The 25787-nt window shown below is 31.5% G+C and overlaps 2 protein-coding genes across 8 annotated transcripts in view; one reads left to right on the plus strand and one right to left on the minus strand.

Annotated features, from left to right (window-relative positions):
- LOC123679317 overlaps positions 1 to 25787 on the plus strand; it is a 36455-nt gene that overhangs the window by 6483 nt on the left and 4185 nt on the right. The window contains exons 2-12 of one of the 7 annotated variants that reach the window (XM_045616864.1): positions 16237 to 16536; positions 16667 to 16876; positions 17279 to 17436; positions 18125 to 18358; positions 19245 to 19549; positions 20164 to 20414; positions 21788 to 22094; positions 22206 to 22433; positions 22491 to 22588; positions 23172 to 23593; positions 25205 to 25668. In XM_045616864.1, the coding sequence (XP_045472820.1) occupies positions 16237 to 16536; positions 16667 to 16876; positions 17279 to 17436; positions 18125 to 18358; positions 19245 to 19549; positions 20164 to 20414; positions 21788 to 22094; positions 22206 to 22433; positions 22491 to 22588; positions 23172 to 23593; positions 25205 to 25668 (2977 nt within the window). The remainder of the gene's footprint in view (positions 1 to 16236; positions 16537 to 16666; positions 16877 to 17278; positions 17437 to 18124; positions 18359 to 19244; positions 19550 to 20163; positions 20415 to 21787; positions 22095 to 22205; positions 22434 to 22490; positions 22589 to 23171; positions 23594 to 25204; positions 25669 to 25787) is intronic. The other 6 variants (XM_045616866.1, XM_045616865.1, XM_045616868.1 and 3 more) reach the window with 6 other exon arrangements.
- Positions 6931 to 7578, minus strand: LOC123679318. Its single transcript, XM_045616872.1, has 2 exons — positions 7309 to 7578; positions 6931 to 7217 (listed from the first exon to the last, which is right to left on the minus strand). The coding sequence occupies exons 1-2, from the start codon at positions 7466 to 7468 to the stop codon at positions 7057 to 7059; spliced, it is 321 nt and encodes a 106-aa protein (XP_045472828.1). The 5' UTR covers positions 7469 to 7578; the 3' UTR covers positions 6931 to 7056.

Raw genomic sequence — 25787 nt, forward strand, 5'->3', positions numbered from 1 at the left:
GTCTAGTGGTGGTTAATAAGTTTGAAAGAGTCTTGTAGAAAATGAAATATTTTAATGTGTAGATGGACTAGATTCCTGGCACAAATAAAGGAACAAACAACTCCTGACCTATCTGCAAACTTCACTGTCATTCATTAAATCTATTCTTGAATTTGACCGCCCAATATGGTAGCTCATGTTGGTGGGAGTTTGATTTGAGGATCTTTAAAATAAGTATTGCATTTGGTTCATGTCAGCTCAGTTAAGAACATAGGCTGAAGCTATATGAAGATTTTCATCAAGCCATTCTAAGCATAATCCCCACAATGGTTCATTTTATGGCAAAAAGGAAGGAGACAAGTTTTTCAAGCTTTTACTTTTTTACAAAAAAATAAGACTCTGTAAATGAAAATAATGAAATTTACTTCACCTTGGAATCAAACTTCACATTCACAAGTTCACATTGAATGTCAGTAGTCTTGAATGTCTTCCTGAAGAGTAGAAACTTATATTTGAAACATTTTTTCATTTCCAATCAGTTATTTCAGTGGATCTTTTAAAATGGTCACCTTGTATATTACAACTCCTCCATCACTTGTATCTATACGTGCATGCACACCTGAATACCCATTGATCATGAATTGGTCTAGTCTATGTTTATATAAATAATATATCTCAATATTTTATCTCGACAAGGCATTGCAGTTTATTCTTCTGGTTTGTTTCTTAGAATTTGTTCATTTATTCTTCAAGTGCCTATTAGATATATTTCTGGAAAACTAGACCTATTTGAAATATGAAAATTGGGATTATGGTATTATTTGAGCTCTTCTTGTTATACATGAAATGAAAATATTTTTTCATTCTTTCTTTTCTGATACGATTAAGTATTCTATTCTGAATGACTTTCTGTTCGAACTGTTGTATTAATTAAAATAGTTTTTAAAATATCAATAAACAAACTGAAAAAGATGTAAATGTACATAGTCAGTATTACGTTAATTATATATATATAATGATACCGGGAACGGTCTTCATATTTTACAATCAGAATAATGTAGAAATGTCCTTAGATTTCTATTTATAGGGTGCTATTGTATAAAATAAAGTTCATGAAGCACCTGATTCATTATGGGGAATATTGAATACTAGTTTCCCGCCCCGCCTTCGCACTTTCTGTCAGGCAACCCAAAATACATCCTTCGCAATGTCAAATTATTATACTTTATGATTGTTCGCTCGGTCGGAGAAAAAAGGTCAGCCTTTTTCCTTTTACGTACGATTTTTTCGAAAATAATGTGTTGTATAAACTTTTTCATGGCAGTAATGATCATAACAAAAAAATAATTATCAAATTTGGTGTAGCGGTTGGAATGTGATGTCTCACATAATATCCATATATCTTTTTTATATACCGGGTGGTTCAGATTTTAGTTGAATAACTTCAGATGGCATTTAATTGAATTTCAGTAAGAGCATTCATCAGACACTAACAATAAAAAAAATCGTGGATATTTCTTATTTTTTGAGTGTCTGTTGAGTTAATTTTTGTGGATAGTGTTTGCTTTGTACTCGATTATCTCGAAAACGGTACATTCTATGAAAAAAATTCAAGAGCCTTTTTTTTTAGTGAAACTCTGTTGGTTTCAAAAATGAAGTAATTTTCTCGAAATAAAAACAGTGGTGTTGTTTTTCAATAGGAATAGAATCATCGCACCCCTATATCTGCGCCACTGGATAATTTTTGGCAGGAGACACTTACCAAATTCGAAACAATACATTATTTAGACTTCAATACCTAAAATTAAAACAAGGAATGCAACAATACTAGAGTGATAAGTAAAAAACGGTTTTTTCCCAAATTTTAACACCTTGTATCTCGAAAATGTATACAGGGTCTTTCACGAGGAACCTCACCCATATTTATACGGGAAACTACTGAACGTATTTTCATGAAATTCAACACTTATAAGTATTTCACGATGCTGATGAAATCTAAAATATTTTCAAGGCATGAGCACCTCCGGTTTTTCCGGAAATGACGTCAACTTCCGTTTTTCAAATTAGAACACCATTTTTTTATTGCAGAAATAGATTCCTTAAAAAATTTCAAGTTATTTTGATGTAACATTTTTCAGTTTTGGTTGGAAAATTCTCTCTGAGCGGGAAAATTCGAAAAAAAAATCGAAAATAGAGCTCCGCTGAAACAAGAATAACTTCGAGGTTTTTGGATGGAAAATTTTCATTTTTGGGATTTTTCAAGATGTAAGATTGATGTATCCACTTTAAAAATCGAAATCGCGATTCATGATACAGGGGGTGAAAAAATCGCTTTCAAAGTTAGGGATGACAAAATCGTGAAAAATCAATTTTTTCAAATTAGAACCCCATTTTTTTATGGGAGATATTGAATCTACGTTAAAAAATAATGTGAGTGTATGCATCACACCCTTGCCCTAAAGTGGATATTTTCTGAGTTATTCACAAAAAACTGTTTTTCGTCTTGAATTTTCAGCTATTTCTTTTCCCTTCACGCCAAAAAGATGAAATTTTCAGGAACTGTTACTTAAACCATGTTTTAGATTTTACTACCCTAATATTCAAGAGAAAAAAGTTACAGGTTGTTCCTAAATAGATGGCGAATTTTGATTCGAATTTGTATCGGAAACCTCTTTATTTCAACTAATCGGCCATCGGTTTTCTCTCCAGTGATAAATAAATAATTCCTTATGAACCATATGCAAAAACTTACCATGTTTTACATTCTTTTTTTTAATGATAGATATCATTAATTACATCTGCCAAATTCCTCTTTATTCAGTAGCATTTTGTGTTTACTATTAATTTGGTGATAATTCGTATTAAGTTATAAAATCGATCACTATGCCTAATTTTACCAATGAAGATTATTTAAATCTCATTCTACTTCATGGAGAATGTAATAAAGTTGAAGATGGAACGATTCGACTGTTCATTGAGAGGTTTCCTGACCGACCCAGACCAACGAGAGATACCATTAACAGAACCATGACAAACTTGAGAAATGTCGGATCTTTCGTTAAGAAAACTATACACAGAGAAAAAAGTGTAGTAGAAGATGAGAACAACGAAATTACAGTTCTTGCATATTTTCGTGTGAATCCTCAAAATTCTCTCAAAGATGCCGAGATTGATCTGGGATTATCTCAATCGAGTGTTTGGAGAATATTAAAAAAACATAAAATGCACCCATATAAATTCAATAGGGTACAGCATTTGAAGGAAACTGATTTCGTCAGGAGAACAGAGTTTTGCGAAGCTATGATGATTCGATTTCAAGAGAATGAAAACTTTTTGGACTGTATAATTTGGACAGATGAATCTAAATTCACAAAGAATGGTTCTTTCAATAGGCATAACAGTCATTATTGGGATGAAGAGAACAACCACCACTTCAGACAATGGAACTTTCAAGAGACCTGGAGTTTCAATGTTTTTTGCGCCATCAAAAATAATGCAATTCTCGATGTTCACATTTATGATGGGACTTTAACTGGTAAGATAGAACACTACACATGTTTGCATTATTTAAAGAATGTTCTCCCTTAGAAGATAGATATTCTGACATATTGACTCAAATAATTGAGCCGCTAGTACAGAACCATAATGACTTATGGTATCAACAACGTATCAACACCTCCACACAATTCACTCAATGTGTCAAATATCCTCTACAGGCTATTTGAAGATCGATGGTTGGCGAACAATGGTCCACATCTTTGGCCACCACGTTCTCCCGATTTAACTCCTTTAGACTATTATGTTTGGGGTAGGATAAAAAATATTGTCTACTCAACTCCCCTGACTGATAAAGAGGACTGCATAGAACGAGTCAGAAATGCGTTCAGGTTTGTTTAGATTTTTAGATTCATAGTTTTGAAACTCAATTTGGTTTTTAAACACTTTTGCAGATCTCTTCCTCCCGATGAAATAAGAAGAGCAACGCACGAAGCATTCCTGAGACGTATAAATAAATGTCTAGAAATTAACGGTCAAAACTTTGAGCATCTTCTCTAGTTATAACTTATAACTGCGAGAGTTTGCCATGGTTCTCCTAATAGTAACTTGAAGTCGGTTTCACGAAGGAGTGAAAAATCTACAGCATGGTTCAAATAACAGTTCCTGAAAATTTCATCTTTTTGGCGTGAAGGGAAAAGAAATAGCTGAAAATTCAAGACGAAAAACAGTTTTTTGTGAATAACTCAGAAAATATCCATTTTAGGGCAAGGGTGTGATGCATACACTCACATTATTTTTTAACGTAGATTCAATATCTGCCATAAAAAAATGGGGTTCTACTTTGAAAAAATTGATTTTTCACGATTTTGTCATCCCTAACTTTGAAAGCGATTTTTTCACCCCCTGTATCATGAATCGCGATTTCAATTTTTAAAGTGGATACATCAATCTTACATCTTGAAAAATCTCAAAAATGAAAATTTTCCATCCAAAAACCTCGAAGTTATTCTTGTTTCAGCGGAGCTCTATTTTCGATTTTTTTTTTCGGATTTTCCCGCTCAGAGAGAATTTTCCAACCAAAACTGAAAAATGTTACATCAAAATAACTTGAAATTTTCTAAGGAATCTATTTCTGCAATAAAAAAATGGTGTTCTAATTTGAAAAACGGAAGTTGACGTCATTTCCGGAAAAACCGGAGGTGCTCATGCCTTGAAAATATTTTAGATTTCATCAGCATCGTGAAATACTTATAAGTGCTGAATTTCATGAAAATACGTTCAGTAGTTTCCCGTATAAATATGGGTGAGGTTCCTCGTGAAAGACCCTGTATAGAATTAACTCGATCGTTTGTTTATTTCATTTTAATTTTGAAATTTAATTTTTTCAAGCATATAGATGAAATGAGAAAAGCACTGAAGTGAAGTCTAGCTTTTGAGCTCTCCTTCATTCATACGCCATTTTGTCTTTAGAGATCACAAATATTCCTATATAGAGGGTTAGAACTATTTAGAGGGGCACTACAGTGATATCGAAAACCGTTAGAGATACAGGGTGGCTTAAATTAAAAAAAGGTGGGTTATTTAGGGATTAGTGTGTTGGTGTTAACAGATCCAAAATATCTCCAATGGTTCCCGAAATATCTCGAAAAAACTGAAAATCGATATTTTCTTTTTTTTTTCTGTATAACTCATTTGTTTCTGGAGATAAATTCACGAAATTCGGTTTGCAGCCATCATCCAATATAGAGATTCTAATGGTGTCATCAGATTTTTTATGTTTTCCATTGTTTTAGAGACGCGATAGTCGATTCTTTTTTATTATGGACGCCATATTGGTTGCCCTTATGAGGTGATAAAGAAAACAATTTCGAATTCATCAATGTATTCTCTACAAAAATATCGAGGCCGAACGGACAGAGTTGAATTTGACTATGAATTCGATGACGAATTCATAATCGATCCTCATTGTTTGAGACCGTTTTCGGCTTAAAATCAGAAAATTACAGTGTACCGAAATGAAAGAGTTCTTTGTTTGGGAAACAAGTACTCAAAAATGTTTTTTTTTTCGGTTTATTTTTAGTTTACAATTATGTATATGTTGAAATCCAAAAATCTTTCATAAAATACATTCGGAAACCTAGTGTTTGAATAGGTCATCAATGAATTGTCTTGTTTGAACACCCAGTAGAGTTATCAATTTTTACAAGAAGTCAGTACGTATCCCCATTTTTCTGATATTTACTTTCAAAATCTCATTCAAATGAATTTATTCATTCCGAATTATAGGTTTATCCTTAGAGGAAAAAAAATATATATACATTTTTCCTCCGAGGGTTTATCCAATGCCCCTCCAATTTATGAAAAATCGAAATATCTCAAAAACGGTATGTTTTAAATTTATGAAACTTCAAATGAATTTGATTTAACCTAGGCAATCAGAAAAATCAATAAAGAACATCAAGTTTCTGGTTTGGTCGGGCTAAATCAGTAAAAAAAGAACATTTAAATTAGAAAATAATTTTCGCTTTTTTTTGTGAATTATTTCTTCACCTCCACATGAGAGAATAGAACATTTCAAATTAAGGCATGCTTAAATAATGTCTAGGTCCGAAATTAAAATGTTAAATACGCTTCCACTTGATTAGTTCATGGAAATGAATTGACTTCTCTTTTGAAAAGAGGTGTCAACATTTCATACTCATAATTTGGGGACTAATTGTTATTTAATCGTTTGTAGGGTGCCCAGCATGAGATGTCTATTATATTATTGCTTTATGAAATTGACTTTTCATCATCATTTATTTGCATATCGTTAGTTAGTGTTGTTTTCGAAAATGGTCTCTTCATTGGCTTCAAAAGTAAGATTTATTAATTATAGTAATAGATGAATTATTAATTACGTACGTATACATTGAATCAATACTATTCGGTTTTGCAAAAAGTTGAGAAAATCATCATCAAAGGTTCATACTCCTTTTATTTTGAATAAAATTATTTGTTTATAATTTTATCCAAAATAAAAGTAGTAGGAACCTTTGACTGCGATTTCCTAGACTTCACGCAAAACGGAATTATAATAGTAGATAGTTTCATTGATTCAATGAAAATTCAAACTTTTTTATTTTTGGACTTGTGGAAACATAATAAAACATAGTTTAAAGATATTTATCAAATAATTTATACCATACATCGTAAAAAATAAAATCTCATAAAAACATAAACCAACAAAAAATTTAACAAATAATTTTTTTTATCATATATATATAATATATAACAATACATAATATTATGTTTATATTTTGTACACTTCTATTTCTTCTGATAAAATATACACAATAGAAAATGTTAAAGAAGTTTGGAGCTCATGAAAATAAGACCAAACCATTAAGGATTATCTAGAAAAATCTAGGTAAAATATATAATTTTGACGCAAATATCAACCACTCTAAAAAAACTATGGAATTCGAATCTTCTGTCATCAAAATATACAAACAATTCATTTATAAATTTCATTTCATTTCCGATGCAATGGCTTTTATAAATGGCTGTATGGGGTTGTTAATCTTGTTTTCCAATATTCTATATGATCTTCCACTTCCTGAATCTACCTTTCAACAAACAGGAATGATCCCTGAGAATCTTTAATTGTATATTTGGTTGGGTTCTTTGTCCAGTAATGGCATCCATCGTAGGCACCAAATAAGCAAGTAAGGTCCAAACAATTGAAGCATCTCGTCTATCTAAAAAACAATTAAGTATAAGAACTCCGAGAAAATCAGAAATAGGTCCAATTTAAATCGTACAGGTATTTTGATTTGAAAAAAATCTTACTTTCACTGAAATTTCCTCCACTAACAGTGCCCAGAAGTTCTCTCACAGTTTTTTCTTTCTTGTTTTTCTCTTTCATGAGGAATGTGATGATGTTTTGATAGCACCTCTCCCAATCTGTGAAAAGAGAGTTTGATTTACCAAAAACCATTTGGAAATTCATGGCAACTTCAAAATAATGTATTATTGAATGAGTCGCTTTTGAACACCGCACAACTAGCGTAAAAAATTGAATACGATATCCACTATTAAATATTCATAATATATACACTTTGCAAGCTCAAGAAACTAAGCGAAAATTCAACAGTGATTTGCTCATCATCATAATTCAACCGGTAAAATATCCTAACCTTAATGCTGGTTAAAACGGCGTATATTTGAGAATGACAATCCATGAAATCCCAGTACTATGAGTTGGTCTGATGAATATTGAAATTCAATAAAATGCTACAAATAAATGCTATTGATTAATTTTTAATAAATAATATATAACACTCTGCTATATTTATTTCAATCGACAACATATAGATTCAGCATTATTGAATTAAATTATGGGTGAATAAATGTAGTGCATAGACCTAAAATCTGATATAAGTTCTATGATGTAGTGTGATATTAACTGATGATTATTGGTGGGGTTCCAAATAAATTTTTTATCTCCATGAAATAAATATTTGTCCATACGGCCAATAAATTATTCATCAATTATAATGCATTTTCGATCAAATCAAGTAAATGAGAATTATTTCCGAATAATTTCATTCAATAATGCTTAATATAGTAGTCGATTGAAATGAATATAGCTGAGTGGTAATATAGTATTGAGTAATAATTAATAAATATCATTAATTTGGAAAATTTTGTTCTATTTCACTAATTAAATATCAATAAAGCTTGTTAGTATTAATTTTTCATTTGATAAATAATGATGAGCATTATTTATAATTCAATGTAAAATTGAAATAATATTTCAATTCAGTAATGAATAACGTATTTGTTTGATAGTTATTTGGGCTGTTTCTTCAATTTGATTGTTTGGTTGTGAGAAGCATCTTTTGCCAAACTAGGTCGGTCTGGCCATATTTGGCATCATATTTTTTTAGACTTCGTATAGGGTATTGGGGTTTGTCATCTCGGTTGCATCCATTCATTGGTCAACAAACATTACTCATCATTAAGCAGGTACAAACGATTTAAACCCAAAATTCAGTACAGATGGGCTCAGCAATATTCAATAAACCCAAAGTAATACAAATTTTTAGTTTGAAAGGGAAATAATGAGGGGAATTGTGTGTATACACGGATTTTAAGCATGTAAAAGAAAGCTGTTCATTTATGTGATTGCTAGAATTATTTGAATTTGTTAATTATTAATAAATCCCATATTTTTAGTGAATAAATTACCTACTGAAGTAAGAGTTTATTCATATGTAGCAAATGTTTGTTAACTACCGGTTGAAAATTTGTTGACAATGAATTTATGTTATCTATGTAAGAGATAAATTCACGAAATTCGGTTTGCAGCCATCATCCAATATAGAGATTCTAATGGTGTCATCAGATTTTTTATGTTTTCCATTGTTTTTAGAGACGCGATAGTCAATTCTTTTTTATTATGGACGCCATATTGGTTGCCCTTATGAGGTGATAAAGAAAACAATTTCGAATTCATCAATGTATTCTCTACAAAAATATCGAGGCCGAACGGACAGAGTTGAATTTGACTATGAATTCGATGACGAATTCATAATCGATCCTCATTGTTTGAGACCGTTTTCGGCTTAAAATCAGAAAATTACAGTGTACCGAAATGAAAGAGTTCTTTGTTTGGGAAACAAGTACTCAAAAATGTTTTTTTTTTTCGGTATATTTTTAGTTTACAATTATGTATATGTTGAAATCCAAAAATCTTTCATAAAATACATTCGGAAACCTAGTGTTTGAATAGGTCATCAATGAATTGTCTTGTTTGAACACCCAGTAGAGTTATCAATTTTTATAAGAAGTCAGTACGTATCCCCATTTTCCTGATATTTACTTTCAAAATCTCATTCAAATGAATTTATTCATTCCGAATTATAGGTTTATCCTTAGAGGAAAAAAAAAAATTTTCTTTCCTCCGAGGGTTTATCCAATGCCCCTCCAATTTATGAAAAATCGAAATATCTCAAAAACGGTATGTTTTAAATTTATGAAACTTCAAATGAATTTGATTTAACCTAGGCAATCAGAAAAATCAATAAAGAACATCAAGTTTCTGGTTTTGTCGGGCGAAATCAGTAAAAAAAGAACATTTAAATTAGAAAATAATTTTCGCTTTTTTTTGTGAATTATTTCTTCACCTCCACATGAGAGAATAGAACATTTCAAATTAAGGCATGCTCAAATAATGTCTAGGTCCGAAATTAAAATGTTAAATACGCTTCCACTTGATTAGTTCATGGAAATGAATTGACTTCTCTTTTGAAAAGAGGTGTCAACATTTCATACTCATAATTTGGGGACTAATTGTTATTTAATCGTTTGTAGGGTGCCCAGCATGAGATGTCTATTATATTATTGCTTTATGAAATTGACTTTTCATCATCATTTATTTGCATATCGTTAGTTAGTGTTGTTTTCGAAAATGGTCTCTTCTTTGGCTTCAAAAGTAAAATTTATTAATTATAGTAATAGATGAATTATTAATTACGTACGTATACATTGAATCAATACTATTCGGTTTTGCAAAAAGTTGAGAAAATCATCATCAAAGGTTCATACTCCTTTTATTTTGAATAAAATTATTTGTTTATAATTTTATCCAAAATAAAAGTAGTAGGAACCTTTGACTGCGATTTCCTAGACTTCACGTAAAACGGAATTATAATAGTAGATAGTTTCATTGATTCAATGAAAATTCAAACTTTTTTATTTTTGGACTTGTGGAAACATAATAAAACATAGTTTAAAGATATTTATCAAATAATTTATACCATACATCGTAAAAAATAAACTCTCATAAAAACATAAACCAACAAAAAATTTAACGAATAATTTTTTTTATTATATGTATAATATATAACAATACATAATATTATGTTTATATTTTGTACACTTCTATTTCTTCTGATAAAATATACATCATAGAAAATGTTAAAGAAGTTTGGAGCTCATGAAAATAAGACCAAACCATTAAGGATTATCTAGAAAAATCTAGGTAAAATATATAATTTTGACGCAAATATCAACCACTCTAAAAAAACTATGGAATTCGAATCTTCTGTCATCAAAATATACAAACAATTCATTTATAAATTTCATTTCATTTCCGATGCAATGGCTTTTATAAATGGCTGTATGGGGTTGTTAATCTTGTTTTCCAATATTCTATATGATCTTCCACTTCCTGAATCTACCTTTCAACAAACAGGAATGATCCCTGAGAATCTTAAATTGTATATTTGGTTGGGTTCTTTGTCCAGTAATGGCATCCATCGTAGGCACCAAATAAGCAAGTAAGGTCCAAACAATTGAAGCATCTCGTCTATCTATAAAACAATTAAGTATAAGAACTCCGAGAAAATCAGAAATAGGTCCAATTTAAATCGTACAGGTATTTTGATTTGAAAAAAATCTTACTTTCACTGAAATTTCCTCCACTAACAGTTCCCAGAAGTTCTCTCACAGTTTTTTCTTTCTTGTTTTTCTCTTTCATGAGGAATGTGATAATGTTTTGATAGCACCTCTCCCAATCTGTGAAAAGAGAGTTTGATTTACCAAAAACCATTTGGAAATTCATGGCAACTTCAAAATAATGTATTATTGAATGAGTCGAACCAATTCCGTAAGCTTTTGAACACCGCACAACTAGCGTAAAAAATTGAATACGATATCCACTATTAAATATTCATAATATATACACTTTGCAAGCTCAAGAAACTAAGCGAAAATTCAACAGTGATTTTCTCATCATCATAATTTAACCGGTAAAATATCCTAACCTTAATGCTGGTTAAAACGGCGTATATTTGAGAATGACAATCCATGAAATCCCAGAACTGTGAGTTGGTCTGATGAATATTGAAATTCAATAAAATGCTACAAATAAATGCTATTGATTAATTTTTAATAAATAATATATAACACTCTGCTATATTTATTTCAATCGACAACATATAGATTCAGCATTATTAAATTAAATTATGGGTGAATAAATGTAGTGCATAGACCTAAAATCTGATATAAGTTCTATGATGTAGTGTGATATTAACTGATGATTATTGGTGGGGTTCCAAATAAATTTTTTATCTCCATGAAATAAATATTTGTCCATACGGCCAATAAATTATTCATCAATTATAATGCATTTTCGATCAAATCAAGTAAATGAGAATTATTTCCGAATAATTTCATTCAATAATGCTTAATATAGTAGTCGATTGAAATGAATATAGCTGAGTGGTAATATAGTATTGAGTAATAATTAATAAATATCATTAATTTGGAAAATTTTGTTCTATTTCACTAATTAAATATCAATAAAGCTTGTTAGTATTAATTTTTCATTTGATAAATAATGATGAGCATTATTTATAATTCAATGTAAAATTGAAATAATATTTCAATTCAGTAATGAATAACGTATTTGTTTGATAGTTATTTGGGCTGTTTCTTCAATTTGATTGTTTGGTTGTGAGAAGCATCTTTTGCCAAACTAGGTCGGTCTGGCCATATTTGGCATCATATTTTTTTAGACTTCGTATAGGGTATTGGGGTTTGTCATCTCGGTTGCATCCATTCATTGGTCAACAAACATTACTCATCATTAAGCAGGTACAAACGATTTAAACCCAAAATTCAGTACAGATGGGCTCAGCATCAGCAATATTCAATAAACCCAAAGTAATACAAATTTTTAGTTTGAAAGGGAAATAATGAGGGGAATTATGTGTATACACGGATTTTAAGCATGTAAAAGAAAGCTGTTCATTTATGTGATTGCTAGAATTATTTAAATTTGTTAATTATTAATAAATCCCATATTTTTAGTGAATAAATTACCTACTGAAGTAAGAGTTTATTCATATGTAGCAAATGTTTGTTAACTACCGGTTGAAAATTTGTTGACAATGAATTTATGTTATCTATGTAAGTTTATATGAATTAGTTATGTTATTACATAAATACCTTGCAAACAAATATTTATTCTGTGTTAATAAACTTTTTTCAATGCATGATTTACCTATTGATGAATAAGTATATAAAATATAAATTTGCTGTAATAGTTGTGAATAAATATCCTTCAAATAATTGCTTTATAAAAAAAGATGGATTTCTCTCAGTGTAAAGCAGTAAATTAATATTTCCAAACATTTCCAATTCGGATCGGTTATTTTTTCATTTACGTGAGTCACGTGATCTGTTAGCAGGCGGTCGGCTATGTTGAACAAATTCATTGAGCCAACGTATCAGTCATTGATGAATATCTTTCATTGAGTTGATGTACTATGTACATTCCTATGATGAACTGTTAATCCAAAAGCCGAGTTAGCACTAAAACCGTCAACGAACGCCTGTCATTGGAACAACGAAACTGTACGTAACATGAATTTCAACTTGAACGAATTTGTTCGTTGGCATGATGAAAAGTACATTGTATCAATTTTTTTCATAACGAGAGATTAGAACATTTCAAATTAAGGCATGCTTAAATAATGTCTAAGCCCGAAATTGAAATATTAAATACGCTTCCACTCGATTAGTTCATGGAAATGAATTGACATCTCTTTTGACGAGGGGTGACAATATTTCATTCTCATTATTTGGGGACTAATTGTTATTTAAGCGTTTGTAGGGTGTCTATTATGTTATTGCTTTATGATGACTTTTCGTCATCATTTATTTACCATAAATTCAATTATATGGTAGGTCGAGAAATATAAAAACTAGATAACAAAATAGAATGAAACAAATTTCATATACAGGGTGTTTCAAATTAAGTCGGCACCATTGCTAATTCCGTTATTATTGGTGCTACGATGTCGGTTAAATGGGCAAACTAGTAGCATTTTTAGTGTGTCTTCTCGATGCCGAAAACAAAACAAAAATTGACAGTCGCATTGTCAAAATATTTCATAAAATGATATTTTTTTAATGGAACCCCCTATATTTTCTCATGTATTTCGATTCGTAATAACATTCTCAACAACAAAGCTCATATCACCTTTCTTCCTATAGTGGAAAATGGGCGACTTATTTTGAAATATTTATTTCTTTCACTAGTACAAAAAATTTATTTGTTTTGGCTAATAAACCTCATGATTGTCCAAACAACCATTTTTTGTACTTATACGAATGACAATATTTTGTTAATAATAGTAAAATAAGAAAGTAAAAGGAAAAAAGTGCGCTGGGATATGAACTCGTGAATCCCGTGATCATCAATCATCAATCGACACCACTAAGCTATTTGATATTAATAGACAAAACGATAATTTCCATCTTAAAGCCATTCCGCTAGCCGCATTCATTTTGTGAATCAATAGTGTCAATAGAAGGGCTCAAATATGTGTTTAACAAGAAGGCGGTGTTTTTGACCATTTACTCGATATTTTATAGCGCTTTATCAAAACCGTTTGTTATAAATGTTTTTTATTAATACAACTGCCTTATTTTCAACATTACGAAAAAATGAGCTTTGTTGTTGAGAATGTTATTACGTATCGAAATGCATGAAAAATTATAGGGTGTTTCATTGAAAAAAAAAGTCATTTTATGAAATATAATGACGACGCGACTGTCAATTTTTGTTTTGTTTTCGGCATCGAGAAGACCACTAAAAATGCTACTAGTTTGCCCATTTAACCGACATCGTAGCATCAATAATAACGGAGTTAGCAATGGTGCCGACTTAATTTGAAACACCCTGTATAGAGCGTATTTTCTGTGGTTCTGGTGACGTATCAAATTGTTATCGCATCTGAATGCATTTTGCTGCTTACTCATTGGTTGTTTTGAAATTAGCAGGTGGAAAGAATTAACAGGTAGTGATCGTTATCGTTTGAGGCAGTCCCCACTCCAAAAATTCGAAAATTTCATAGTCACCCAATCAGAGGGAGATCTGAAAAACTTCGGTCGAAAATAAAGTAGTACTTTCAGTTTAGTTCTCAACCTTCAGTGGTGTACATCGTTAGTTAGTCTCCAGACGAGTGCGTTAATTTAGTGTTTTGTTAAAATGTTTTCGTCATTAGCAGCAAAAGTAAGATTTATTAATTATATAGTTAATTTATTTATTAGTTATATAGTTAATTATTTATTAGTTATATAGTTAATTATAGTTGAATTATTAATTACAAGCTGTAATCGGCATTGTTTCATTAGTCAGTTTTCCAGGCTTTCCATACTACGGGACTAATATCATCGTGGAAATGAGCTTTTATAGATTTTTTATATTTTTGATTTCGACTTCCCGTGGTCTCTTGACAGACTCTTTTTTTTTTTTTGTCCTATAATGCAAAATTTTAGGAAGGGGGGATCGTGCTCCCAGTTCACACAATGCGAAGTAATATTTTTTTAACTAAAAACATTCTTGCAGGTGAAAAAATCCTTTTCTCCGACTTGGATTTTAGTTGCCACCGGCACTCATGCTTTTTGTTAAATTATTACTTAGCAAAGTGTTAGCAAAGTGTTTTTTCGATTTTTTTGTCGGCTAAGTGGTTAGAGCGCTGGACTAGTGATTCGAAAGTAGCAGGTTTGAGTACCGCTCGAAGGGCGTACTTTTTCCAGAATTGAAAAATTGTCTGATAAGCCGTGAAATTAATTTCATATTGTTGAATTATTGATTTTTAAGCTGTAGTCAATATTTTTTCCTGAGTCAGTTTTCTAGACTTTCTATTCTATTGGACAACTCTTATCGTGAAATGAGACTATAGATTTTTCTTGTTCTTGGATAATTTCAGACTTACCCAATCAGAGGGAGATCTTAAAATTCGGTTGAAAATAAAGGAGTACCGTATCAAATTGTTATCAAATCTGAATGCATTTTGCTGCGTACTCATTGGTTGTTTTGAAATTAGCAGGTGGAAAGAATTAGATTTTTCCGTTCGACAGGTAGTGATCGTTATCGTTTGAGGCAGTCCCCACTCCAAAAATTCGAAAATTTCATAGTCACCCAATCAGAGGGAGATCTGAGAAACTTCGGTCGAAAATAAAGTAGTACTTTCAGTTTAGTGCGTAACCTTCAGTGGTGTACATCGTTAGTTAGTCTCCAGACGAGTGCGTTAATTTAGTATTTTCGAAAATGTTTTCGTCATTAGCAGCAAAAGTAAGATTTATTAATTATATAGTTAATTTATTTATTAGTTATATAGTTAATTATTTATTAGTTATATAGTTAATTATAGTTGAATTATTAATTACAAGCTGTAGTCGGCATTGTTTCATTAGTCAGTTTCCCAGGCTTTCCACACTACGGGACTAATATTATCGTGGAAATGAGCTTTTATAGATTTTTCATACTTTTCATTCCGACTTCCCGTGGTCTCTTGAAAGACAGTTTTTTTGTTAGATTTCAGTTTTTCAATAAGAAGTTTCATTTTTTTTATTAAAAAAAGGTGTACTTTAGGTGTAAATCATTGTAAAAAGGAAGGTGTGCCATTAACTAGCTAAACGATATTAGCCAAATGGCCGCAAAGGTTATTTAGCCTTAACAAATAACAATGTGATGTAATGTGCATATCAATAAGATACAGCCTAGTGCCTTCTACCACCTAGTCCTCTTCTCCAAGCCTCTCGGTACTTTACTAATTCCACATTTAGCTACGCTTGCTCCATAAATTGGTGTATTCCTTCATTCCTTAAAAATTTTATTATTTTTCATTAGATATTTCAACTATGTAATATAATAATTAAATGTAATTGCACGAATCAATTTTCTTTATTTTTTTTCAGTACGTTGTTATGTCTGCGAATCAGCTTATGATAGTAGATGGACAACAGGTGATAGTGAACCAGCAGCCGCAAATTGCATATCATAAGAATCCAACAGCTGAAATAATAACCATTCCACAACACCAAACCCCAACATATTACTACATGGATAATACCGGAAGTATTCCGACACAGGTAGAGTCTGTCGAAGTGCAGCCAATTGTACTCAACCATAGGCTAGGAAGTCAGATTTCTCTGGTACCTAGATCTTTGAAAACACCAATGGTAGCTCAACAGTTCAACTTGATGCAGCAGGTCCAGGTTGGTATATTTTAATATGTAATGAAAAATTTTAAAATAAAATATATAATACATGAAAATGGAAACACGATTTCTAATATGATCTTTCATTATTTATCACAACATGTGCATCATTGTTCCATTTTTTCAGCGTCAACTTTGTCCAACAAAAATTGTGAGACCACAAATAAGTCTAATAAATAATCAGCTACAACACACCATTCAAAATTCAAATCAGGAGCAACAAAGCCAGCACCTTGCAACTGTTGGTTTCCAACAAAAGCGAGTAGATAATATAAATGATCAACATTCTGTCACTATTGAAAGAACAAATCAGACATTTAAACAACAAAGTTCACAGGTATATAATTGAAATTTGGCCAGTTTCTGACTTCTATACATTTTTAAGGTTTTTCTGCTTAAAAATTATTTGCTTAACTAAATGTTGATGGTTGCAAAAAAAAGCGCATGTCTTTCTAGTCATATTCTATACGATGGATTCAAAAAATGTATATGTTCAAAAAATCAGTAGCCAGGTTTCACATAATCTTATTTGCGTGTTGATGAAATTTTTAAATATTCATTATTATATTTAATGGAATGAAAAAATTACTTCACTACTTATCTATGAATACCACTGCTGTACCAGTTAAATATTTAAGTGATAGAAAAAGAAGTAATTTTCTTATTCCATTTCTATTCCACAATAAAGAACTATTCCATTCAATATTATTATATTTGTTTATTAACTACTTCAATGAAGTTTCAGAAAACGGATTCGAACCCTGGTGCTGAAATGAATTCCAAAGTAAATTCTATACAGAATAAAGAACCAGAACAAGAGACTGTCACTATGAGTGATGGAAGAGTTATGGGAGTGCAAGCATATAAGGAACTGCTGATGAAGCAGCAACAGCAAAGGTAAGTCTGGTTTTGATTTATCGGTGTTATTGGTATAAAATTATTTAAACTTTTTCTATATATTGGCTGATATTAATGAAGACTACTAACGCACACATTAACATTTCTCATTTGTATTTTCCCCTCTGTTTTTAATCTCTAAATGTTATTTGTGTTTAGTAGGTTACGCCAATTAATTATGAAAAGATACACACTTCAACAACGTTCAAAAATTAATGAATTGTTTCATTTAAATCAGTGGTTTTTTGTGAATACTAAGAGAAATTTAAGATGAATAAGTCAATAACATCATTCAGTTAATCGACTCACATTTGTCGTATTATTATAGATGAATTTGAAAGTAGTTGCTAGTACTGTATATTCGATTATCATATATACCAATTTATCAGCTGTTTTCTTGAATCGAACTTTTGGATAATTTTATATTTCCTTTTGGTTGATTCAATAACTTTTGGTATAGTTAGAATTGTATGTCCAGACAAACAGGTTAGAAACGGAAGTAAATGTTTTAGACAGCTCAAAAATCTTGCAGAAATTTCAAAAACTCTACTGATATTTCAGTTACTTGCATTTTCTGATAAGATTTCTGAACATGTGAAAAATAATAAATATATGGGTGTTCACCATTTTTTGTTTCATAAATATTATTTCAATTCATATTGTGACTGGAAAATTTATGGTTTTGTAGATTGAATGTTATGCCTGATGTCAGTGTGAAGAAGCCAAGAGGTCTCAATATAAATAGACCTCGTCAAAAATTACCCAATACAGGAATTATGAACAAAAACAATGCAAAATTCAGTTTGAGGCAGGACAATTCAAATTTGGAAAGAAGTGAAGCTCCTCCTGTTAATTCTCAATGCTTCCCTGATAATTCCCAACTCCAATATAGACAAACACCTCAAATGGACTCTTCTAATAGGTAGATTATTTTTTTATGTATTTCATATCTCAGTTTTACGGAACTAGAAAAGAAGTTACGATATTTAATTTTTGTCAAATACGCCTGCTATGGGGATCGATGTTTATATTTTTTTGATGAGATGTGCCATCCATAAAAAATTACCAAAATTATACCTTTAATACCCATTTGCACCGACTTACAAACGCCGCGTTAATTAATACCAGGTTAATTATTATTCTACTAAACATTTTATTCCATATGGAAGATTCGTAAATGACCGATTATAATCGGCAACACTACAGTTCTAGGGATTTTCGCGTGTTCAGTATTCATGGGGTCATAATTCCTACAAAACTGTATTCAACTTGTATTGTACGAAAATATATAAATAAATGCCAAAACGGTGATCATGGTATAGTATATATTTATAATTCGACATAACCATAATGTAAGCTGTTATAATTGTTATTGATTACTTTTGAATTAAAAATGAAAACGACAGAGATTATTAAGAAAGAGTAACTTCACATTCATTGGACAAAAGAGCAATATATTGATCCATTTTTTAGGTTTTCAATTGTTGCACTATCTTATATAGACAGAACTGATAGAACACAAATATATTATATGTTATAAAGTAGAGTTATATTTTGAGCAGAAAATATTCCGTCTATTTGGGAGATTCGTTCAATCTGGTCGTAGTAGATTGATTTTGTGGTTCAACAGAAACGAAAGATTTAACTTGAGCTGATAAATAATCTGCCTGGGATTTTATTCTTCAATACACACAGCCGTGAATAAGATTTGGGCGGATAATTTTTTTTTTGTGGAGAGTGAAATAATTACTAGTTTTAATCAATAATCTATCATTCACTGTTTTATTCATAATTAATGATTTTTACAGGTCACTGACACAAACAACACAATATCAACAGAATATGAATAGTCAACAACAACAGCAGATGGTGCAAAATTCTTCTCCACAACCTTTGTCATCTCCACAGCCAGTGTCTCAGCACAAGATGGCATCAAATTCGTCGCCACAGTCACTTCCATCTCCTCAATCTTTGACATCTTTACAACCACCACAGCAAAAACCAAATGGTCACAACTACATTATACAACCACCTGGACATGATTCGAACAAAACTAATCATCATTTTTCGTTGCCCAGTTGTGTTCCATCCAGTACACTTCAGAAAATAATAGGTAAGTTTAAAGAGATTTTATGTTTTTTTTTGTACTTCCTATCAAACCATTTATTGAAAAGTAGTTCATATGAACAGTAAAATAATTCAAAAAAACTTACTTTTTATACATCCTCTGGTACCCATTTTTTTTATTTAAACAATGACAATAATTATATCAACCAAAAGTTATTCGTTCTTTTCTTGAATTGTAGTTCAAAACAATGTAACAAAGTCCCCGTTCTACCATAGTAAAACACATATTTTGGCGAAATTCGATTTTATTATTCAGCATAGTTGCCTTCGTGGGCAATACAGCTATTTATTATAGCGATCTTCCAACTTTTCAAAAAAAAATGCATCGTTTGAAAGTTGGTAATAACTAAAAATCATATGGACTTAATAGTGACACCGCCATCTGTGCATCAGACCGGGAATCTTTCAATTGGCCTGATAATCTATTCTTTTGGTTGATATAATGATTTTGTCTTTGTTGAAATTGTACTTCCAGGCAAATGTATATCAAAAGTGAAGGCTAATATTTCAAGGTTCTTATTAAATAACCTTCATGTATAGACAGATTTAAAATTTCATAAAAAATATTCAATTTTTCAGAAGAAGTATTCAATTTTTCAGGTGATGTATTCGATTTTTCAGAAAAAACTCCCGTCAGTGAAGATTATCAAGATACTATTAGAATGCTAATCTTATTGTCTAATGGAGAGCAACGATTAATCACTTTTTCATTGCCCAACCAAGCTTGTACCATTCAGGAGATTTTGGATCAAGTAGGAGTACCGTTCACACCAGAAACTCCAATTGAAGTGTCAGAAGCTAATACCAATGGAATTAATTATGTTGTTACTGTTGGGTACTTGCTTAGTCAGGTGAGTGCAGAATTATATAGTATTGACGTTATACCTGCAAAATTACTTCTATGCCAAAAACGAACACAGAATTATTTGTTGAAACACAAAATATTGTTTGTTCTTAAAAATTTTAATATCATATTTTTTTTTTTTAAAATATACTTATACAAACTCATAATCATCAAATGATAGAGAATAATGATCAGTTTATTATAAAAACCTTCTTGCTGTTTGAAAAGTTGATCATTTGAAAACAAATGTCTCAAATTTACAATTATTACATCATTTAAACATTTTACAACATCATTGTACATTTTACAACTTCAAGTACACTTAGTGAAGGCTTTTTGTTTTTCTATCTACTGAAAATCATTACAATCAAAATGGCCATTTTTGGGCGAGTTAAAAGGCAATAGGCGGCATATCAGGGGAATGTGGTGGCTGTTCTGTAGTGTTTGTTGATTTGGTCAGAAAGTCACAATGATGACTTATTGGAGTTATTATTATCTGGGCTTTTCTCTTGAATTCCACATGACGTTTTTTATTTATTTTCTCATCTGCGGGTAAAAAATCCAGGTGCTCAACAACTCCTAAAAGAAAAAATTGTCAAAATTAACCTTTGATTGTTGCCTGTTGAATTCGTAAAATAGTTATAATGCTTGTTATAAATGTGGGATCGGAATTGACGTGTTCTAGCATGTCTTCAGCGGTAACGCGTTTCATGATCAAAAATCTCTTATTATTTATTTTTAGGTATTATTGATTCATTCAGGAAAAACATAATTTCTTCGGCAAACTCTCTCATACCTAAACGACAATTAGTAATATCTTTCACTTTTGTGAAGTTGAGTTTATTTGAAGATATTCTTCAACACATCTCAATCTCATTTGAATGTATTGTACCACTTATACTCAAGACTTTTACGAAAATGATGATGCCACCGTAATCCTCATTTAGCATTTTCAGTGCCTCGTTACTCGAAAATTTCACTTAAAAATTTAAGGCGTATTCTTCATTCGCTATTTTCATCAGTTGACACAAAAAAAATGTCCCTTTCAGTTCACACAGTTTACGATTTTGGAGAGATTTTCTAATAGGGTCTTGAGTTATGTTAAGTCAAACAGTTGAAAATCGTGTTGGTCAACCTGCATTTTGACAATTCAGAGGGAAAAGTTTGGTTGAATTTCATGCTTGCCCAATAGTGTCAGACATCTATGAGAATTTCAGCCAAGAAATTGACATGACAATAGGCGTCAAAATAGACAATAGAAAAAGGCATAATGTAATAGGGGGTTAATATTTATTAATGTACTCACTTCCCGAAAACTAACTTTGCATATACAACATAAACTGAATGTATAATTATAATGAGTAATGTTTTGGTTTACAGCAAAATGAAAAACAACAGGAGACTAATTTTCAAATTGTTTCTGAAATAACAAACCCATGTACTGGTGCGGTAAGGGAACCAACACCTGAACCAGCGAAAGAGCCGGAACAACCAAAGTTCATTGAAGGAAAAATGGCCGTTTGTGGATATTGTGGCTATTTATCTGATGACTTCAATAAATGTCTGAGGTGTAAAACTAAATTTCCCGAAAATGTAAAGACTGTAACAGCAACTGCAAAGAAAACAGACAATATAAAACAAAAGAAGAAGAAGGAAGTAACAAATTCAATCAATGCAAATACAAATGGTAAGTGAAGGACAGTGTTGGCTTGTATTTCCATCAGTTTTGTGAATTAAAAAAACAGCAAAAAGATTAATGGAAAATTTACCATAATTTTAAAAATTTCATTTATTGTAGGTACCAAAGAGACAAATGTAGCTAAAAAGAAACCTGCTAGTAGAGGAAAAACGACCGAACATGAACCAATTATTCTAGAACTCAGCTCAGATGATGAAGATGATCAAGATACACCAGTAGGTCCAGTGAACGAAAATATCTTACATAAACTAGGATCATCTATCACACTGAGCCCTATTATTAAGAAAGAACCTTCAATATCTGATATTCAGAAAAGCACCTTGAATAGTAAGTTTCTACTTATAAAAGGTCGATATTTTTATATTAATTCTTGCTTACCTTTAGACAACCAGTATGATATTCCTCTAGATAATTCAAAGAGTATACTACTTCAATGCAGAACTGTTCGTATAGGGTCCTATAGAACGTTTGCCAAAGAAAATGTGAGTATTTTGCAATAACTAAATTTAATTTTTTTAAACATTAGCGTTAACTTGAACCCAGATAAGTTGATATTAATATTTAGGGCCAGTTCCATAATCAAAATTAAAGCCTCCTTTTTCCTTACAAATGAAGTGTTCCATAAACCTCTCTAAGGTTAAAGAAAGTTTCGAAGTGTCATTCATCATTGAGTCTGGATAGTGACCATTTATGGCAAGAAAAAGGATTCTTTTTGTTCGTGCTTGCTCTATGACTACGAAACATAACCTCGGTTTGATGTGTCAATTACGGTTGTTTACTTTTGCTTTATACACAGAATACTGTAATGATTTTTCTTCTTTTTGTCAAGGAAATTTCAATTTCTATTAAATATTACCAATGCAGGCATTAGTTCTCAGAATAGCCAACCATAGACAACTTGACAGTCAGGAAAAAAAAGGAAGTTTTCTTTAAAATACGGTCATTTAATCTTTTGAAGTGAAAAAAATATTTACTTTGGGAAGAACACGTACGAAATATGATGATTTTGTAATTTCCAACTCAAAAAATTGGACATTTGGATTAATAATTGTTTAATGATTTCAGGTAATCATAAATTCATCTTGTATGATTATGAAAGTGGCACATACCTCAAACAAGAGCGTGACGACATTAAGGATAGAAAGAAGTGATATTGTGAAAGTATTAGTCTGTTTCCAGAAACAGTTGCCAGTCTTATTTTATTATTTGAAGCCGTACATGGGAAAAACTATCAGAGACTTATTGGGAATGAGTGATAATGATGTGAATTATTACGATCCGTTATCAGATAATGAACCACACAGGAGACTGACCATTCTCCCTGAAAATATACCCGAAGATGTAAGGGCGGCATTAATAGAAATTTACAGACCGACAATGAATGAAGGTTTATTGGATGAACTGACATTGAAAGAAGCCAATGATATTCTCATTAAAACTTGCCCTAAGGAATTGACTATGGCTAATCTACAGCCGACCGCTGGATCGTAAGTATTCTTTTTCTGAATTTTGGTAGATTGTTATCAATTAGAATTAAGTAGTGATAATAAGAGATTATTCTGGATAGTTCATAGGATTTTATTGCAAAATTTGTATACAAACCGGAAAAAAGTTTTTATTCAGATTATAAATTAATTCCTCTCAATAGATATTGATTAGAGAATTTTCGTTAGATTAAAGTTGAATTGAAACTTCATTGAAATTGATGAAATGGAGTATTGTAATTGAACTGAATAATATGTGTGGCTCAAAGGTCATGTCAGCATATTAGGCCAATTGAAAAGTCCTAGGTCTGATGCACAGATAGCAGTGCAAGTATTGAATCCATATGATCTTTAGTTAGTACCAACCTTCAAACGATACGTGTCAAAATTTGACAGCAGTCCTACCATTAGTTTGTGAGATATTGCGGGAAACTATGTTGAATAAAAAAATCGAATTTTGCGAAAAAAATTTGTTTTACTGGCCTGTTAGAGGATTTTTTTTACTAATTTAGCATCAAAAACAATTTCGTCACTCTTTTTAATCAGGCTTTTTAAGCCATTCATTTTCGGTAAAATGTTCAACGTATATAAAGGGTGTTTTTTTTAGAGCTATACAATTTTAAATTGCAATAAAACAACGATGGATTATTCGATTGACATGAATTTTATTTATCCGTAAGATAATCTTGTGGCATTACATTTTAAATATGATTTCTGGCATATGACCGCCACGGCTGGCTCGGATGTAGTCCAATCTGGACGTCCAATATTTGATGACTTTTTCCAACATTTGTGGCCGTATATCGGCAATAACACGGCGAATGTTGTCTTCCAAATGGTCAAGGGTTTGTGGTTTATCTGCATAGACCAATGACTTTACATAGCCCCACAGAAAGTAGTCTAGCGGTGTTAAATCACAAGATCTTGGAGGCCAATTCACAGGTCCAAAACTTGAAAATAGGCGGTCACCAAACGTGTCTTTCAATAAATCGATTGTGGCACGAGCTGTGTGACATGTTGCGCCGTCTTGTTGGAACCACAGCTCCTGGACATCATGGTTGTTCAATTCAGGAATGAAAAAGTTAGTAATCATGGCTCTATACCGATCACCATTGATTGTAACGTTCTGGCCATCATCGTTTTTGAAGAAGTACGGACCAGTGATTCCACCAGCCCATAAAGCGCACCAAACAGTCAGTTTTTCTTAATGTAACGGTGTTTCGACATACACTTGATGATTAGCTTCACTCCAAATGCGGCAGTTTTGTTTGTTGACGTAGCCATTCAACCAGAAGTGCGCTTCATCGCTAAACAAAATAAAATGGACGTAGTGCGCGATATGTATCCCGCACAGAACCATTATTTTCGAAATAAAATTGCACTATTTGCAAGCGTTGTTCAGGCGTGAGTCTATTCATGATGAATTGCCAAACCAAACTGAGAATAAATCACTAGACAGCTGGTAAATCGGTCGCCATCTTGAACAGTAATGCCAACTTAAAGTTATATACCTCGAAAAAAAACACCCGTTATTTAACTTATCAACTTTCAGATAAACTCTGTTCTTCATTTTAAAGAGGACCAAAGATCTTACAATTTATATTTTCATTTCAGAATTCTTGAAGTGAAGCAACTATTCACATATCCACCAGAAGGAAGGGGTAGAATATCCATTAACACTGAAGATTATATGTGTTTAGCGTCGGACCAGCTTTTGAATGATGTCATAATTGATTTTTATCTGAAATATTTGGTAAATGGGTTGATTCCCGAGGAGCAAGAGAAGATACATGTATTTTCAACATTTTTCTATGAAAGACTCACAACCAAACCACTCAAAGGTTTCAGGGATATTAACCCTTCTGAATTAGACCCCCATCTGACTCCAGCAGAAAAGAGACATTCGAGGGTGAAGACTTGGACGAAAAATATAGATTTGTTCAAAAAAGACTTTGTAATAGTTCCAATCAATGAGAACTGCCATTGGTTTTTGGCTATAATTTGTTATCCAGGCTTAGATGGGTGCCAAACGTTTGATGGTAATCCTGTAAAGATTGAAATAGCTCCCAAGAAAAAAAGTAAGTATTATATACATCTAATTCATGAAGTCTGAACCGTCTCCTTTAACATGCAAAGTTGAATTAATAAAAGTAAATACGGTAGAAATTACAACAGTAATTTCATTATCAAACACATC

Source organism: Harmonia axyridis, chromosome 4 (assembly GCF_914767665.1).
Source record: "Harmonia axyridis chromosome 4, icHarAxyr1.1, whole genome shotgun sequence".
Lineage (NCBI taxonomy): Eukaryota > Metazoa > Arthropoda > Insecta > Coleoptera > Coccinellidae > Harmonia > Harmonia axyridis.